At 44.1% G+C, this 20344-nt stretch overlaps 1 protein-coding gene and 1 long non-coding RNA gene across 2 annotated transcripts; one reads left to right on the top strand and one right to left on the bottom strand.

The window, feature by feature from the left end:
• Positions 1-7585: 7585 nt before the first annotated feature.
• LOC311311593 (adenosine receptor A1-like) lies at positions 7586-10149 on the top strand (the record flags this gene model as incomplete). The annotated part of the gene is made up of 2 exons (XM_084441343.1): positions 7586-7917; positions 9537-10149. The coding sequence occupies 2 exons, from the start codon at positions 7586-7588 to the stop codon at positions 10147-10149; spliced, it is 945 nt and encodes a 314-aa protein (XP_084297469.1).
• A 779-nt stretch (positions 10150-10928) lies between these two features.
• Positions 10929-18165, bottom strand: LOC311310901. Its single transcript, XR_014630518.1, has 2 exons — positions 18032-18165; positions 10929-11797 (listed from the first exon to the last, which is right to left on the bottom strand). It is a non-coding gene; the product is annotated as an uncharacterized lncRNA (long non-coding RNA).
• Positions 18166-20344: the final 2179 nt, after the last annotated feature.

Genomic DNA, 20344 nt, shown 5'->3' with positions numbered 1-20344 from the left:
GCCCACCGATCACAGAAGCACTACTCGCCTACTAACGCATTCGCTTTTGGCTTGTAGTGGTCTGACTGTACATTGAGCCGAGCGCGGCGGCCAGCTCGTCGTGGTCTTACTGCCATATGCGACCCGACCGGCCGGTGACCCAGTCGATAGCGATCCCGGACACCGTAGTGATTGTAAGTCACCCAGCTCAGAACCGACGGTCTGATCCTAATTCCACTTGTGCTATGAATATATAAGAACTTTGACCGTTTTCACCAGCCTTGCCTATTCACAGAGGTCGTCTCTTACGCCCCTCTGCTTAGGTGTGGACTGTCATCCACGTACCACACAGTGCCAACCCCTTAACAGCGACACAGTGCTGACTAGACGGTACCAGAGCAGTATGTTAATTCATACTTCATCAGACACGGGGGCCTTCAGTCGTCTCCCCAGCACTATATTATCATTTAACGTGCCCTTTTGGGACCTTGCGGTTCCGCCCCCGCCTGTTGTAAGCTAGGTCCAGGGGTGCCCAATCCCCCTCCCTAACTTACCTGGATAAAAGGCGCGCTTAACAAACAATACAAGGCAAGAGCCGAAGCTCAAACAGTAAACAACAAAACGAACAACCCCGTGTAGGGACACGGAACACAAAGGACGAACAAAGGCCCACGTTAAAACAAGCAAAAAAACATATACCTGCCCGGCTGAACCACCAGCCTCTTGGTTGGAAGCTAAAACTCGTTTAGGCTACACCAACCACCCGGGATAAAAAGGGAAAACGTTTCTCCAAGAAACGCGGATCGGACACTACCAAATCACTCCCAGTAGCTACCTTCGTTGAGAAAACATACAACGGCTTGCGGTTTTAATTTCACCCGCGACCGGCCAAAGGGGAAGCCCGTTCTGTGCCAACTTTGGCGCATTGACTCAACACCAACTCAACCATTCTAAACTGCAACCGATAAACAACCTAAACTGTACATCAACTGCAGGGGAACAAATGAGTCACAAGACCAAATCACACTTCTACTGAAAGGCAAAACCCCTAGTAACGAAACAAGGACGAAGTCAAAGAACAATGCAATATCATATATCACTATTGTCAGGGTTGGGAAGGTTACTTTTAAAAAGTAATCCCTTACAGTTACAAGTTACTTGTGAAAAATTGTAGTCAGTAATGTAATCCGATTACCACAATTTGAAAGTAAAGTAAGGGATTACTTTCAGTTACTTTTGGATTACTTTAAATAAAATGTACTGTGTATTTCACCAGATATAAAATGTACTGTGTATTTAACCAGAAATCCTACATTATTTATTCTTTTTCTGTGTTCTAGAGCTGACAACATAGCTAAACAGCAGTTGCCCAGCGCCCGCCCAGTTAGAGCAAGTGTTAATGCCAAGAGGTTAGGGTGCGTGTCATCTTGCCTTGGCTAGTTAATAGCAGTCTGCAAAACACGACACTCGTTGCTAATGTAGCTAACGTTAGGTGTAAACGTCGGAGCCAGCTCTAAACTCCAGCTCTAATGCATTCTAAGCAGCTGTGATTGGCGCTATTCAGCTATACAGCTTGCCAGTGGACACACAGCCTTATATATTATGGATAAAGCACCCACTGACCAGTTTTCCCAGGCAGTTAGTTATAGCTCTTGAATAATGGTGCATTCGTTTATAACTGGGAGGTGGCAAATTGCGACTCAGTAGGAATGATTAAATAAAACGCTGCATGAACTCACACTTCCTTGTCGCAAATTCGGATATGTTTCTCAGCCTCCAGTTGCCGGCTGATGTCAATATCATATCATCATCGTATCATTCGCTATAGCTCGAATGCACACAGGTCGGAGGTAGGTATTTTGACACTTGCGACTTGCCACCTCCGACCACAAATGAACGCACCATAACACCGAGAGGCACTATTGAGTGAAAATAATCTGAATGGGCGCTTGGGTCTGGTTTTCTGGTTGAACATTAGTGCTATACTGTAGAAGCCTACTGCTAGCTAATTTAGCTGTCAGTGGAAGTAAGGTTAACGTTAGCTACCCTAACGTTTGACATTAGCTAACGTTAACTTACCGGCAAATGTTTTTTCAGGTTGGACATTGAGTCCTTGGCCGTCGAGGCAGGTGGCTGGGAGGCATAGTTTACACTGTGCTGTAATATTGTTGTGGTTCTGTGACAGGTAAATAAAAAAAATGCTGGTACAGATGTGGGAACATAAGAATGTAACTTGACCCGCGGTATTCTAACAGGCGCTTTACGGCATTCCGCACCAACGCTCGCCTGCCCATAGGGGCGCAGTAATACCACTCATTGACCCATTGCTGTAGCTCATCTCGCACATTAGATGAGCCTACCGTTCTCAAACTCCTTGTTCTCGTCTGGTTGTAATTTAATTATTACGAACAAAGCCTATCTATTTATAGTTTCTATCTCTGTAACTGTCGCCGGGTCTATATCTGTTAACTGTCGGGACAAGTAGAAGTTTAATACATTAGGCTGAGTGTTCTCATATGGAACATGGCATCAGGACGAGTAAGATGGCTAACGGAGATGACCAGAGATGTGTTTGAAATGGTTCACTCACTCCCTATTCCCTATTACCATGGATGTATTGAGTGCGACTCATAGTGAACTACATGGGGAATGATTTAACAGTTTTGGGACACTACATGGAATGTAACTGCGTAAGATATTCATGACTCAAACAAGCAGACGCGCCGATCACTGATGGCAGCAGGTTGAAATATCAGGTAGTATTCAGGTTCCATGTTTAGTTGAATGATAAATCCCATATAAATGGTTGGAATTCTAATGATGTGCAAGTGTGATTTTGTCAACTTTAGTGCTGTCTGCTAATAGCAGGCTGTGAAGCTGCACGATAAGACCGTGATAGCAAGTTAGCTCACGACAGCAGCTTCCATAATATTAACGGTAGCTGTCGGTGGCTAAAAAACAGATAGCTAACTTTACAACGTTGATTCCTGTAGCTATTTTGATTTTGATGCTATTAGTTCAACTTCTGTTTCTCGGGCAGGAACGGAGACGAACTCGCATTAGCAGCAAAGCAGCTAGAGGAATGATCTTAACATTAGCTAACTGCTTTAGCTACTGCTAGCTACCGTCTTCTTCACTTCTCCTTCGGTAAAACATGACACCGTTGTGTTGTGGTATTGTGGAGGGCTTAGGCAGAAGCAGGAAGAGAAACCACTTTTGCCCCATATAAGTAAAATAATGGCCTCATAAGCATTTTTCGATTGTAAAATTGTGTTCACTTGTTTTAGTTTGCAAACATATGCAATTTTCTTAGCATTCCCAGCTTTGTATGTAGTTTTAATGTGAAAGATACATCTTGAATGCAGTCAAGACAATTGCCTCTTAACTTTTGTCAAACCCCCTGGTTCCAGTCAATTGGATTATAGGCTATAGGCTACTTTCGTTTACAATGACGTTATCTTATGAACACAAATAGCTTAACCTATAGGCCTACATAAAAACAATAGCCTAAAACCATGTTTATTTACAATGTATTTTCTTTCATTGATAGCATGCCAATAGTTAGGGTGAGGAACGACGCGCGGTCTCTTTAGCCCTGAGACCATCAGGCAGGCAGCTCAGGAGGTCGTTGAAGGCTATATATATTATTATGATATTATGTCTAATAATACATTCGTTGAAAGTACACAGGCTGATCTACTATACGGAATTGGACCGAGGAGTGTTCTCATATGGAACTAGGCTGCACACGCCCGCCCGCGACAAGAGCTGAATTGTAGTCAGCTTTCCCCGCTGCGCGCAGGACGCGTGCGTCCCCCGCTGATCCGAGCGAGAACGCAGGCGGAATGTCGCTCCCCGTCTGAAACGGCCTTGACTCCTGGAATCCCAAGGTCTTTCATATTGAAATTCTCTTGATGGTCTGGGAAGTTGGGAGACGTGTTAAGGGAGTGCATCAGTCGTGAGCCGTGACAGTAGGCTACCAGCCTGCGCTGCGCTCATCACAAAGTTGGATGAATGGATGGACTTATTGGAATCCTGGAAAATGTTTATTGCGCTCTAAAATCATGAAAGCATAAATGTAAAAATGCAGCAACAGAAGTAGTCTAGATGAGATGGTGGTTTAAATTAATGGCAACACATAAATTGAGACATAAATTGAGACTGGTGATAATGCTGATAATCTACAGTAGGGCCTACCTCTGGCTGAGTTCATGGTTACAGCCATTCATCTCTTACACATGGGCCTATACAATACTTGCACAATCTACTTTGGAGGTTAAATCCATCCATCTATCAATCAAACTAGCGAATTCAATGGCCGGTCATGGCAAAGCACCCGCTAACGCAGGCTACCCCCCTCCCCACGATCCAGGGCTAGGAAACCGGTTCATCCAGTTTATTTGAATATAAAAGAATTTTGGGGGGGGTTACAATAGTCTAGTCCAGGTTCGCTGGCGAGTGACGAGCTAGTCAGATGGCGCATGCATGTGTGGACATTGTAGGCCGAATCTGTAAAACCTTAAGAATAAAAGTAGGCTGACAGGGAGGAAATATATTCGTTTCATTGTTTGTGCTCTGTATGCACAAGATAATGTTCGGATTCGGATATAAATGGCAGTATAGCGGGAAAAAACCCTATCAAAGGCCAAGATTAGAAGGGATTTGAAGATGTAATTGGTCATTTTAAATGGGCCTACTTTATCTTTTGATGCCTATTTGAACGGACTGCATCGATGCAATGACTCCATGTTTTTCAGTTTTACCCTTTTCATCAATAAAACATCATTTTTACAACCATGTCTCATTGATTGGGAAGGCATTTAGAGCTGCCGGTCTATTAGCCTACTCGGACTCAGAGGATGACATAACTGTTTATTGAGAAACAATTGCAGGCTGGGCTATATAAAGAAATACCACAATGCATGTAGTCTAGATATATTACATTATGGTTAGGCTATAGCCTACACTACTTATGGTAGACTGCTCCGCTTAGCAGGCTACATTGTGGCTGTTTTGTTCATCGCAGAAGCCTATAGCCTACACATTAAAAAAATGTTTTTTTTTTATAGACCTAGAAGGAATCAGAATATGTGGAAATTTAATTTTAGCCTATTTTCATACAATTCAAATTCTGCTTAGAGGGAATTATTTTCAACGGACATTATGACCTGAGCATAATTAATAATTATCTAAGTTAATATAGGCCCATGAGAACGCAACGCTTTTTACGATAGGCTAGGCCTATGCGTCTTGTGATTGTACTGTAGCCTAGGCTACAACTTAAGGCTTATATGGCCCTATTGAATTAATTTAAGCCTACTAGGCTACTCATTATTATCGAATTATCTAGTTATTATTAATAAAACAATAAGCCGTTTTAATGGCTATGGGCTACTAGTTGTAGCTATACACGAGTTGATGCGCTCTGCTCTTACACGGTTGAGGCGGCAGCTCAAATACACTTCGCACATATCCTCTGCTATAGCCTCTCACAGCTGGCGGCCGGTATAAATAACTAAAAACATACACGATATTTTCTTATTTGAATGATCTTGAATATATATATATTCAAGATCATTCAAATAACAAAATATTGTGTATATTGTGCATGTGAACGCACACTGTCAAACCTGCCGCTATCTATGCACAAGATAGTTAATGTCCGGATATGATTGGCAATGAGTGATCTTTACTCATGGCGACTATGTCAATTTTGTATGGATCCACAAGTCGATCAAGCTTATTTTTTCTTTGTATCGTGCTGAAGCCATATAGCCTACTGCGCTCAGACTTGGCTACATTATGCCCCGTCTTCAAATTTACTTCCGGGGTTTACGAGTAGCCTACCAGTTGAATGCGTTACAGTAACAAAACGCAAAACCCCCACGTTCACCATATCTTTACTAACAAATATATTTACAATACTGTTATTTTGCGCATTTGACCAAACAGCCACCACGTCTTGACCCGACGTCAGTTACCGAGATAGATAGGCTACTGTAGGCCTAGATATTCGTAATAATTAAATTACATCCAGATGGAGAAAACATGTGTTTGAGAACAAGGTATAGGACCTTTCATACAGATAAATTCAGCTCAAAGTGCTTTACAACAGAGCATTTAAATTAAAGAATGTGAAACTTAATGATGCTTCATTCATAGACTATAGGAGAAAAACACTGAGCCCAGCCTGCTAAATCTACTCAAAGACGCCACCTGGCGGTGGTGCATCACTAAAACGAAATAACACCCGTCTGAAATCCCACGAGATTTCCAACGGGATTTCCCTGCCAAATACCGTGAGGTGAAGTGCTGCAGCATGTGACATTTCTAACTTCCCACATCTGTATTTCCAGGATTTTAATGCACATTGCGGTATTTCTGCCATGATGCCCGTGCTGCTCGCTGTCTGTCTGGCAGCTGTGGTCCAACGAGCACATCAGTGGGAATCTTGTTGGCGCGCTGTGCGCAATTGGTATTACTAGCCTACTTCTTTTCTTTTTTTTTAAGCTATTTTGTAAAACTGATGAGGAGGCGAGGGGTGATTGTAATCACGCCTGTAATCCCTGTTACTATGCAAATGTAACTGTAAATCTAGATTACATATTTTAAATTGTACTGTAACGGATTACAGTTACTGTTTTTTTGTAATCTGATTACGTAACAGCGTTACATGTAATCCGTTACTCCCCAACCCTGACTATTGTTGAGTTACAACTACTTAGATCGATACTCCCTACTCTCCCCCCGGGGGAGTTTGTTTCCAACAATACGCCAGCTCAACCACACAATTCGAAACGAAAACAAGGCAAATACAACTCAGAACCATAAGAGGGTTCGTTCAAACGTACCTGTGAGTTCAAGAAGCCAGTGGAAGAACTGAGGAAATAATCTCAGCGTGCGCTCTGGCGCAAGAGAGAAAATTGACTTTTCGAGCCCACTATGGACCGACACGTCTGTCGACCAGTTCATCCACTGGAATCCCGAAGCAACACACAGGTAGTCCTCCCATTTCGTCATCCGCGTCGCCAACTGTAATGGATTTTAACTGATCTAGTCAAAAAAGGATTTACCAAGATTCGCACAAAAGGTTAAGTCTGGTTTATTGAGGAAACATACCAGCGCAAGGACTTTCTGGACAACGCAACAAGAGTGGTTTATCCAGAGAAGTGAAGCCTCCTGATCTTGGGCTGATTTATATTCAAACAAAACACAGGTACGGCGCTTCCAGGATGTGATTGGCTAATCCATTGTACGTCATATGAAATGGCAGGCGTGGCCGAGAATACAGACGTGACATGAGAAAAGGCGGCAATTTCTTGGAGACAAAGGATGGTTATTCTGGAGTAGACATTTCTAGGTGTGTGGACCTCCTGGAGGCCACCCTGTCTATGTGAACGGTTGAGGGAGTTGGTGAATTACAAAAGGAGAGAGAGAACAAAGGTTTAAGGTGTTTGGAATAGGCCAGATGTAAATTCTATAACAATAGCAAACCCACTTCCTCATATGTAATAACCCACAAGACCAGTCCACTGGTGCAGAGTAGTCTATATATACTGTAGCAGACATACATCAGCAGTAACTTCTTCATAGGCAGCAAAAAAATATGGCTAATGGGGAAGAGCTGGTATACACAGTCCTGGAGGTGCTCATCGCTATTGGTTGCTGCCTGGGCAACCTGCTGGTGATGTTTGCGGTGTGGTCCAGTAGAAAACTCCGGCAGCCCACCTTCTGTTTGATCTTCTCCCTGTCGCTGGCTGACTTCCTGGTGGGCTGTGTGACGATACCGCTGGCGGTGTTGGTGGATGGACGGGTAGAAACCTCCTTCTACAGCTGTCTCTTCAGCAGCTGCTTCATCATCATGCTGCCTGTGGCCTCCATCCTGTCTCTGCTGGCCATTGCTGTGGACCGGTACCTGCGTGTCCTCATCCCCCTCAGGTCAGTCTGTCCTCCACACCTTCATCCATCCATGAGCATTACAGCGTGCACTCTCATTTGAGATCATGCACAATTCTGCAGGGCTCCTACATAGTGTAGACTTGAACAAGAACCTTTGCCAACAACATACAGTAGGTCTGGCAAAGGTCTGGTGAGAGCAAAGCTGCAATGTCTGTTTAGGAAAACAAGTGCACAGTAAACAACAGCCCAATGATGCATCAATACTTTATAAAAGTAAGACGTTTTATAAACATTTCAAACGTTTCAGACAGAACAAGTAATAAATCTATGATGGGCACCATTAAACACACTTTAAACCTATCCAATCTTTTAGCATTTTTTTTTAATGATTGAAGCTCATTAATAGTAGGTTAAGGGGCATTCAGACAGGCACCATTGAACTCTGAAACCCATTATTTCCAATGGCTTGTGCCGCGCCACAGCGGATTTTCGCTGCATCGAGTCGAACATGGCGTGGGCGCAGCAGCTCAGTGCCTGGCTCGGAGAGTGTGCGCCCACTAATTAAAAAAAATGTTTGGGTTGTTTTTTTTAAATTCAACTAGGCTGACGCGATCGCAGCTCGAATCGTCTCCTGTCTAAATGGCCCTTTACACTTATGTATTGTTTGGCTTGGAATGCAAGCAGTTATTGGAAAACGTAGTTATAAAGTGAAAGCGACCTTTCAATTATTGGTCTGACACTCATAATGTCAACAATGTGTATTGTTGTTTTTATATTGTGTTGTTGGTTTTATGTCTGTTTTATTTATTAATTCCCTTCGGGATAAATAAAGTGAATCAAATCAAATCAAATAATCATTGTGCTACACCATCAGAACTAACATATCTCCCATGAAACATATCTCAGTTATAAAGACATGATTATTATATATCATTTTTATGTTAACTATACATGTAAACTATACATTTGTTATGTTCTTTCAAAAGATTGCTTTTAAGCTAGCTACCTTTCGGGAAGCAAGAGCCTGGAGATAAACTTCACAAAAAAACAGTGATGAGCCTACAAACCTAGCTGACCAGCATATGCACCTTTAAACTGTTAATAAAAGTATAATGGTGGCTGATATGTGTGCATACTGCGGATATTTTATGTAGCGGATAGGTTACCGTGGCATCTTGGGTAGTTTTACTTTAATCCTGATTTAAGAAGTTTTTGAGACTTTAGAAGGCATTTATTTTGAAATTCCAGATCAGGATCTCGTGAAACTCCACGAGTCAGACCGGGAGGGGGTCTACTACCACTGTAGTATAGAACCCGTGACATTTTGGGTAGTTTTCTTTTAATCTTGATTCAATCCCAATTTGAACCTATTTTTTAAGGTGGACCGGATAATTCCAAACGGGTTCTGAGAAACGGATTCTAACTTCAGCCTCGTCATACCAAAGCGGTACTATGTTAAAATCAGCCAGAACGTACATTTTCTCAGCTTGTAGGCTACACGACACATTAGCTCCTGGTTTTTGGGGTTGTGGTGGTATGCGTGATACAGACGGAAGACAAACACCGTCCGTCCGTGTCTGTCGTTATAATAAAGATGCCATGATGCTGTTGATTTGGCACTGATACTGCACATTTCTAATGAGAATTCCCTTCAACAGGTACAAGAGAACAGTGACAGAGAGGCGGTCGTGGGCGGTGGTGGCGACCTGCTGGTTCATTGCCGCTACTTTGACTTTCGCACCCATTCTTGGATGGCACGGGCATGAGACCTTGTCCAAGTCAGCCAACTCCACTATAGTCTGCACGTTTATAGCCGTCATCCCCATGTCTTACCTGGTGTACTTCCTTTTCTTCCTGTGTGGCCTCTTCCCTCTGCTCGTCATGACCGGCTTGTATTGCTACATCTTCTTTACCATCCAGAGCAATATGAAAGGGGGGGTGGGAGGCCGTGCCCAGACCCCGTCCCAGGCTTACTTCAGCAAAGAGAGGCGTCTGGCGGGCTCGCTAGCTCTGGTTCTGGCTCTCTTCGCTCTATGCTGGCTCCCGCTGCACGTCATGAACGCTGTCTCGTATTTTGGCAGCCCGTCTTATGTGCCCATCATGGCGGTGCGTGCAGGCATAATCCTCTCCCATGCTAACTCAGCTGTCAACCCCATAGTGTACGCTTTCAAGATCCAGAAGATCAGGAAAGAGCTCGTGCAGATCTGGCGGAGGTGTGTTGTGCGTGGAGATGAAAAGCCACCCTCACAGAGTAGCCAAAACACAGAATAATGTCAGCAGTAACCAGAACACAGTCAGAAATAATATGACTTTGACTGACGGCTGATGACAGCTCATTTAAAGTGCACAGGCTGCTGGTATTATAGCAGACAACTATAGTATAGGCAGCCATACACAGTTCTGCTATGTTGGTCTTGTGCTAGGCTATACAGCTAGCTGGTATTTTACAGCTAGCTGGTTTTCAGTTTATTCTGACAAAACATAATATGCTATTGTTTAAAGTTGCAAATGTGTTCATTAAAGATTTTACGTTTAAACTTGGAAAAAGTGCAATGCCTGGCTGTTCCATCTGAGCATAAACTCAGTACAGCACAGTGAGGAGAGGAAGGTTTTCAATTCAATTTCACCCATTATTTTTATTATTATTATTTATTATTATTTTCTGTCTGCCAGTTCTGCTTCTGTTGCTGGGAGAGATAATCCACATCTTTCCTTACCAGAAATCCATTATTTGAATACTGGTTTCACTTGTAAAATCCAAATAATTAAACATTCTAAAGCAAAATACAAATGTTTCTCTTCTCATCTTTACTGTAAAACACGAAAACAACTAATATCCATAGAAAGTGCTTACTGTATTTTGCTGTGTGTGTGGCAGTAACATATTTGTACCATCAGGTGGCGTATTAACCATTATTCTCTGAGAGGAAGCGCGCCTGCCTGTGAGAGTGTACTTAGTTGTAATCAGTGTTTCTACAGAATATCCAGTGCTGCTTATGTTACTCGTCTCAGACCTACCACTGATGAAATCAGAAAGGAGACACACAATGTACAGCCCAATATATTTCATTATCACAATAAATGCACAAACAATACATCAATAAACAATAGTTCCTTCTGCAGTTGTATGTGGGATGTATACAGGTACATACAACTAAATGCATGTTGTGTTATTTCTGACTCTTCGACCTGAGAAGGGTGAGGCGGGAAGGGACGACTCCCTGGAGACTCCCTGAGGTTCTTGTATGTTTGGAGCCTTATGACCACCAGATGGCAGATCATCTTTTGGAATACTTCATCAGCTAGTCAGATCCAAAGGTTGTATCATACACATAGCAGAAGTAAGAATACAAATTTCTCTGTTCTTCTGGCACTCCTTGTTCTGAGTGGTCACTGTTCCTCTCAAGGAAGGCAATAGACTGTATAGTTATCACCTGAATAGGATTCAATCCCTCCCACAAACTATACAACCTACTACCTCACCTCGCAAGGCCAAACTGAACCAAGTAAGGGATGACCTCTCAAACGCATTATGCTCCAGCACATAACTCTGGGACAGACAGACAGACAGACACACACACTCACTACACCCAAAACCAAACATGAGTGTTCATCTAACATGATCTGCTGCTGATCATAATCTCCCTGCAGTGACACAGAGAAGTCAGGTGTCCTGCGTGGGTGGACACTACTGTGTGGTACTGGTACGTGGGTGGACACTACTGTGTGGTACTGTCCGGAGTAAACAGCACGTCTGAGTCTTCCAGCTGAAGAGCAGTCTGTCTCCTTAGGAAAGACAGTAGATTGTATAGTTATCTCAGAGGGAGGACATATACCCCACAACCATTCAATCTACTACCTCAGCCTCGAGGACAGAAGCTACTGTTGCATGACCAGGAGAGGAGGGTCGTCGGTGGATCTGTAAGACGAGAGAGAGAGAGAGAGAGAGAGAGAGAGAGAGAGAGAGAAAAGGTGAGAACAGGACAGAATGCACACACATGTAGCGGATGTGGTTTGGTAATCAGAGTCCGGTGTCGAGGTAGCCTTGTATGGGAATGGTAAGCGCCAAATTTCGCCCCTGGACTACGAGAATGTAGCGATCCCTGACACATATACACACACGAGCGTGCGCGCACATACACACGCATACACACACACTCCCAGAGCAAAATGTCACCCCCCGCCATGGACTGAGGTAGTCTGGTAACAGTTTCATCAGGAATTACCTCCAAGGAGCAATTTCCTCTTTGGTTTCAGCTCTGCTGTAAACACTACACAATAAATACTGTGAATGCAAGCAGCTTTGTATGAGCCATGCTCTCAAGCCCGGCCATTTGATAATGTCCAGACAGTTATTCATTGACGACTTCATATCAGAATGAGGTATGTGTTCCATAACAACTGCAAATGTAGACCTCTACTGATCAGCGAAGTGAGGACCAATCCCAATGCAGTCGCTATGGAAAGTGTGCAAATTTTTAGTGAGTCTAAAGCGTAACTCACTGGCATCCAAAGCGGTTGGCATGTCGTAAAGGAAAGCTGTGCCAGGAACTAGTGCCCATTTTTTCCCGAAACTTGGCTTGGCTCTTCCTAGTCCTACAACCCCACGGAAGCTTGCTGTTTAACAGGCAGAAAATAGCTGAATTTAAACATGGCTTCCCCCAGTTACTTCCCCCTGGTCTGCTCACACTGGTGCGTATAGCCGGCAAGAACAGGAAAGGAAAGGGAAAACGATGAAAACAAAATGGCGGCGCTTCGGCCATTTTAGGGAGCTGCTTGGCACCCGTAAGTGACAACATCTGTGGGCCAGAAAACCTGTGAAGTTAACATTCTGAATTCCTCTTTAGTCTAATTCTTGTGTATCAATATCCTTCAATCTAAACTGGAGTAATTGTTTGTCTTAGAATCAAAGGTAGCGATGTCATGCCAGCATGTGAGAGGACAGGACAGGTGCATTTTATCCCTCAAATAGCAGCACCCTTCAAATTAATTCCAAAAATATGACTCATACCTCATGGAGACATAGTTTAGTAGTTTTACTAATGAGAATAATTTAGTGCATCCCTTTTTATGTGAAGGTTTACTTTTTTTTATGTGAAAGTCTTGTTTTTGTCAATGTGCAAGCCTTTTCTTTAAACTTTATTTTATTTTTTTATCATCAATATGAAAGCCACTTCAAGTTCTTTGTACCAGTGCTCGGTGTTTACAGTGCCAGCCGGAGTCTGAGCTAGCAGCTGGGCAGAGCTGTCCATGCTCCCACAAGACCATGCTTTGGCTGGAGCTGTGCGCTTCAGCAGCCACTGTTATGGTAGACGGCAGTCAGACCATGCAGAGACCCCGACGCTTTGCATAAATTAGCATGTGAACCATAGGCACTGCAAGGCAAGTGGGCCAGTTCATTAACATTCTGAATTCCTCTTTGGTCTAATTAAGGCGGACAGTGATTGAAATGTTTTGGCAGGATCAGGCTGAGAGAGTGCCAGTGCATGCTCACTAGGGCAGAAGGAGAAAGGGGCAGGGCCGGGGACTGGGAGGCCTTAATTGAGATGTTGAATTAATTTGACTGCCAATGGTATCAAACTCTTCAGACTGGTCACTGCATATACAGAGGGGACAATCTGACCGAGGGATGACACCAATTTCACTTCCTGTTTAAAGTCCTATAAGCGAACTTGTGGCTTATTGAAATTTTTAACTTCAAAAATGAGTCCTGCAGTTCACTGTGAATGGACTGCAAATCCTTTGACCTTTATGTTGCATTTTTCGTTTCTTTTCTTAAAATGTGATTTATTGTCAGTGTCTTTCTAAGGGTAGAAAAAAAAAAAAAAAAACCTTGGACAGACCAAAGCTAGCAAGACAGTTGTCACTAACTTGGCATTTTTCACCTACAGTAAACAGCTGTACAGTAGGCTAGCCCATTTTCAAGTGCACAATTCTCAGGCTGCCGCTGATATCGTACCAAACAAAATGGCCACTGCGTTGAGGAGCAGTGCCCTCCCTCGGCTCCTCCAACCTCCGCCTGGACATTCTGGTACCTGAGAGCAGTGTTACCCAAACATGGACGCCCCGTTTTAAAACTGAGAGAAGCCCAGTACAGCTCTCTTTAACCTCCACTGTGCTTCAGAAGTATAAGAGTAAGGCTATGAACATTTCACTTGCAAAGCATGACCATGCACTTAAATTGCCAGGTGTGAACGAGTCAGTATTTCTTAGACGAACGCACGGAAAATACCTATGATGTTTTGGCGTCGCTCCATGGGGGCAATCGGCGAAAAATGGGCCACAGCCCAGTGCCGGGGTAGAAACTGGGGGTAGAATCTTGTATGCTCCTCTCTTCGATATTTGGTGCCAAGAAAATGGCCATTGTCTGTGTGCCAAGCTGAATCTCAATGAAGCAAAAAAAAAAAAAGGGGGTGATGTGTTGTAGTGGAGGGAGCATGGCAGTGCCCACCGCGGAGGGGGAGGGGAGTGTTGGCAGCCGAGCAATCGGAGGCTGCCATGTCAAAAAGCGTGGATGTGACACAACACAATACCGTAGTGACTGTAGCGTACCCACACGCAGGACCGACGGCACGGTCTCGCTACTACTACTACGCCGTACCACGGAGGTAGAGGAGCGGTCTGCTTCAGTGTCACGTTCTGAGAGACAGATCCGCCCCGGGCTGCCTCAGTGCTGTGATGATGGGATTTTCTGTTCCCCGTTTGAGAGTGAATGCTGGACCGGCACACACAGAGGCTTATTCTCCTATTGAAGCCCATCACATGCTCCTACTGTAACCTCTCACCCAGGCTGCACAAACGAACACATGTACAGAAACTAATGCACACTGCCCTTTATTTTTTATTTTTTTAACGTCCCTCATTGAAGGAGTAGTAAAGGGAAAATGCATGTTTAGCCCTGTTTTAAGGTTACTTATGATCATATACAATGGTTCAGATCAAAACGTTGACAAAGCTAGCATTTTCGAGAAAGTTGATAATTGCTCTACCACTGTTTTGATCATACAATGGATGTGGGTGGGCATCTTGAAAAATCATTCAAAAACATGTTAAACTCTCGATTTCAAAGACAAGAAACTCACCTAGGTGTTAATTGGCGTTCTGACATATAATTCGCCATAAAGTAAGATTCTAGTTAATCTGGAAAGGCTTTTTTAAATATTTAGCATAGAACTATTTAGTCGCAGCACATACGTGTGTAAACTTCCGCAAACTAGGTAACCTAGCAACATAAACAATAACAATAGCTACCTTAAGTAGTTCCGCTTCCTGAATCCCCTCTGCGGATTGATCTACACATCTACAACGGGCGCTTCAATACAAGTTAATGGATTTCATAAAATGATCAATAAAACCCTACAGGATTCATACTTTGCGGCGAATTTGATGTCAGAACACCAACGGACACCAATTACACCCTCTGTGAGCTTCTTGTCTTTGAAATCGAGAGTTTAACATGTTTTTGAATGATTTTTCAAGATGCCCATCCACATCCATTGTATGACCAAAACGGTGGTAGAGCAATTATCAACTTTCTCTAAAATGCTAGCTTTGTCAACGTTTTGATCTGAACCATTGTATATGATCATAAGTAACCTTAAAACAGGGCTAAAAATGCATTTTCCCTTTACTACTCCTTTAAGGAATGGTGGAAAGAGTCTATCCTGTTGAGCTGCAGTTACCGATGCTTTAGCCTGCATAATTTTTTGCACCCAACGACCACTGTGTGTGTGTGTTGTGACCCTCAAACAGCACCTTTGCCTAAAGTGTAAGCCTCTGCATTGACCTTCCAGAACACTTCCTTACTCTGAACAAGAGGGCTCTTCCATGTCCTTGCCGTGCTTGCGTTCGGTCCTACTTTGTTTTCCTCCACAGGAAGCGTGAGTAGGAAATTACGTACTGTAAGTCCTCCACCTACCGTACTGTAGGTGATGGCATAGCCAAAGGCACCTCCTGTTCTTGCACCTCCTGTTCTCATGTCAACACACACCTACTGCAGAACAAGAAGAATGACTCATCATGTCCTACCATAAGCAGAAAGATAGCATACATCTCTGCCCTGAAGGTACTGCACATCAGATCTTGTCTTCCCTGAAAGAGGTTGCCCTATTCATTTCTGATCCATTGAGTATGCCTCTAGCTTTTGTAATTCCATTGCTATTGATCTAGCTTGGCAGAAGGCTGAGGTCTTTGAGGGGAACATAAAAATACACTCCACTCTCTCTGTTTACTGTCACTATATCTGTTTCTGGACAGTAATATCGTCCTCTTCATGTCTGGTTTGAGGGGGAGCTATGGCTGTTGTTCAGACCGTATTAAACTGGTGGTGATATATCTTACATACCAGTAAGATCAACTCAACAAGAGCTCAATTCGGTTTGATTGAATTTGTGGGATATGGTTTCTCAGCGTTTGAGTGGCTGCAGGCTAAAGTGCAGGCCACAATATATGCAACGACAAGTTCAACCGAATCGCCCAGCAAGGCTATTCCTTGTCCAAGTGTCCTTCAAGTGCAATCAAACAGGACTGTTTGTGTACGCTCACAGCGCCTGATAAAGCCAGAGACTTTGTTCCTAGCTACCACAGTGTCACTGTTACCGGGGGGGGAGGAGAGACACACACATAGCTGTGGATAGGAATGGCCTTCTAACTAACCATATCATCAAGCAGCATAACAAGTTCATCTGAGGATAGCGGGCGGAGGAGGGAGGGAGGGGGGTGGGGTGGGTGTGATCAGCTCATTTTATTTCTCTCGCTCCGCCCTCCGCCCCGACAACCACCCCTTCTCTCCTTTAGCTAGCTAGCGCTCTCAGCTGAGCCTCACTCTGCAGTCATAGTTCCTCCTTTAGCAGATACTGTACACACACACACACGTATGCACGCGCACGCACACACAACTAAACAGATATGATAAACCTACGTCGCTTTTGATTCAGTAATAGTTTGTGCCACTACTGTATGACGTGTTCCTGTGCTTGCTTTGATCATTCTTTTTTTAAGTAAAAATAAAAAAATAAATGACGCATGCCTATTTGAAAAAACAAGCAGTTACATGAAAATTATATGGATTCAAGCTCTAAATAAATTAAATAAGCAGTGTGATGTTTGAAAATTGAGACCTTGCACAATACAAGCCCCTTCATGCATAGAACAATGCTTGCATCAGAATGATCTGGTTCATTCTGGTTTCTGCACAATACTCTGAGAGAGTAGCGTTTCAACTGATAGCTACTGCAGCCTCCCTCACCTCAAGAAATGTTAGCTTGACTAGCATCACAGAACTCCTAACACAACTGTATACATATGTTATGTATCACATATTGGCAGTGCACTATTGGAGTATGTCTGACCTCCCAAAGTCATGATACAATTGTTTTATGTGGCCTCTTTTTTGTGGTCCGCCTAGCTGAGTGATCATTCGGTATTTGAACCACTTGTTAGCAGCTGGTTGCCGATTCCCTCTGTCTTTAACTACATTATGTATAACCCTGTAGTACATATAAACCTTTTGTGTTTAGTGTGCTGTAGGAGTGCAAAGTATGTCCGGTTTAAAACCTAGAGAACGAGGGCTGTGAGAATTTAGCCAGTGTAGACTGGAGACATGGCAGTGTGATTAGACAACACTTTTCCCCTTAATGACCCTTAAAGGAAAGGAAAGGTACTGTAACTATTCATCGTTACCCTGAGGTATCCTGGGACACTCGCGGCAGACACAGGGTTCCAGAGATTTCCTCTAACTCTACTTGGCTGTCTCTGGTGTCTAAAATGGCCTACATTTAACAGGTTGTTGAAAGCATTCGATACAGAAGAATGTGTTGCCTCCTAGGCCGCTTCACACCGGTTTTAATGTGTCGCTCGGAAATGAGACTCTGGCTAATAAAACATATTTTCCCCCTCAGCGTGTTCCTGAGAAATTCTGTGGGATTTTTATATCGGACAGAAATGGCAGATATTTTCGAAATGGCGGCGATTTCGACAGTGTGGCGGGCAGGCGCAAGCGAAGAGTACACGTGTACAGCAGGAGGGTGACAACAGACAATCTGAAAGTGTAGAGGACGAAGGGAGAACGAGGAGAGGAGGCAAATCCACAGAAGAGGCATCGCAGAAAGGGCCCAAACAGAGAAGCAGTCAAATTTGTAAAAAAGTGAAATACCTGGAGGTGAGTTTTGGTAAGGGACAGAGCAGGGTTGACCCGCGGGGAGCAGGCCGTGGCGGCGGAGGGAAAAAAAAAAGGGCGGGCAAGAGGAGAGGAGACAGGAACACATCTCTGCGTCCCTCTCTTTCGCCTGTAAGACGAGAGAAAGGCTGATCTGCGTACTAGCAAGCAACCCCACTCGAACAGGGGCTGTGGCTTGAGAGCAGGCTCGTCCATGCCCTCCTCTTTCTCTTCCTCCCTGCCCACTTTGGCCCTGCTGCCAAGGGGGAGAGACAGGGAGAGGAACGAAGGGGAGAGAGAGAGAGAGAGAGAGAGAGAGGGAGGGAGGAAGAAAAGTTTGAGGTCACAACAGCCAACATGAACAGGCTAGGTTTGAAAAATAACAACTTTCTGTTTGAAAAGCACGCTACAGATAATGTCCGGTTTGATGTTGTTAAACAGCAGGACTGTAAGGACAGCGAACCCACTTCTTAAACAAGGCCTTTCGGCCCAGATGTCGACTGTCTATCGTCATAAAGACATCTTGCTTCAACACACTGAAGAAAAGAGAGAGAGAAAGAGAGAGAAAGAGAGAGAGAGAGAGAGAGTAAGCCGAGAAAAACAAGCAGAGACAGAATCACAGTTGAGTACTTACAGTACATGATTCCTTTCACCCAGGCCAAAAACCTCGACAGGTTTATCACGGCCAAACAACTCGCCGGCGGGTGTTTCGGATGCATTTTGGAGAGAAAGGGAGCAAGTTAAAGACCCCTCTCCGAGCGATCAGCGAAGCCTTTTGTCAGCAGTTGGCATTCGTCCCAGGTAGTCCATGCCTCAGAGTTGCCTGTCTCTGCGATCACTACAGACGTCCTGCACGTAGCTGTCCTGCACCTGCCTGTGTTTCTGTTCCCATTTGTTCCAATCTCATGCCTGTAAAGGAAAAAAAAAAAGAACCCTAATATTTTGCACGCAACATGCTGATTATAGATATGAGATAAGATCCCTCTTGAGATCAAATCCCTCCTCTGGGTCAAGGCTGTGGAGTTCTTGAATGTCCACCCATGTTTGCTTCCGTCTCTCAGGAAATGTCCGCTCACAGCATGCTGTGTTGTGGCAAAGTGAAGAGTCAGGAAAGGTTTAACTTCTGGGAAGAGACAGGCGACAAGCAGAAACAAGACAAATCCGGGCAGGGTTCTGCATGGCGAGCTCTTGCCAAGAAATACCAGTCACTGTCCTCGTGCCAGAAGGAGACATATCACTCCTTCCTCTGCAGTCTGTCCAGCATGGACACACAAGTCCCAAAGACAAGTTTCTCAATCTGGTCCCATCGCCCGCGTCTTTCCTCAGGCATTATCCAGGGCAGCCTGCTTTGTGACGTCATCATCCCTTCTATTATTATTATTATTTCTTGATTTCCTTTAAGAATTACTTGGATTCCCTTTTCACACATTCATCTCATGAGAAAGGAGATCTTTGTGTTTGCTGGTAGAATGTTGCTATCTTCAATAAAGAAGGAGGATCATACCAGACATTTTTCCAGGATATTTCAGAGCGGGGATTGAAAAAACTGAGGAAGAGAGGAGCTGCAAAAACTCCCTTTACAAATCTCTCTCTGTGTCTCTCTCTTCCTGCTCGCGAAGCAGTGAGCTTGTAAAAGTTTCAGCTGCAGCAGCTTGGGCCAGCCTCCATTGGCAGTGGTTCAAAAGAGCGCCGCCTGTTTCTAAAGCGCAGGGGACTCGTCTGGGAGGCAGCACTGCTTTCTCTCTCTCTCTCTCTCTCTCTCTCTCTCACTCACTCCGCCCGCACATGGGGACCCTGGGCACTGTCCTCTCTATCAGGGTGTTGCTATACTGTTCTCTCGGATGGCCATGCTAGCCTGTGGGCATCAGGTCCTGGGTTTAGGCACGATGGATCTCAGCAACAGTGGAGAGACTGTGTCACTTTCTGGTTCCTGCTTTCACTCTTGATCTCTCTCTATAGTTTTCTCACTATCTCTTTCACACACACACACACACACACACACACACACACACACACACACACACACACAAAAACCAGCATAGAGGAAATGCTAGCTGCTCTGTGGTGAAGCCCAGTTTCCTGGATGGCTTGTCCTCCATTTCAGATATGTGTTAGCCAGGCTTTCATGAGGCTGATGGCTGATAGCTTCACAGTTCACACAAGGGTCTGTCAGCTCTGACCTACGTAATGACAGAGAATCAACAACTTTTGTGTATGTTTGGTATTGTGGTATTGACAGTATTTTTCTAAGAAATGCATCCTCTTTGTTTTTCTTGGATGTCATACTAGGAGATCACGTGTCTGTAAAAT

The sequence above is a fragment of the Borostomias antarcticus genome, assembly GCF_949987555.1.
Source record: "Borostomias antarcticus genome assembly, chromosome: 7".
NCBI lineage: Eukaryota > Metazoa > Chordata > Actinopteri > Stomiiformes > Stomiidae > Borostomias > Borostomias antarcticus.
The sequence above is the reverse complement of the archived record's forward strand: the minus strand, read 5'-3'. Positions and strand labels throughout refer to the sequence as shown.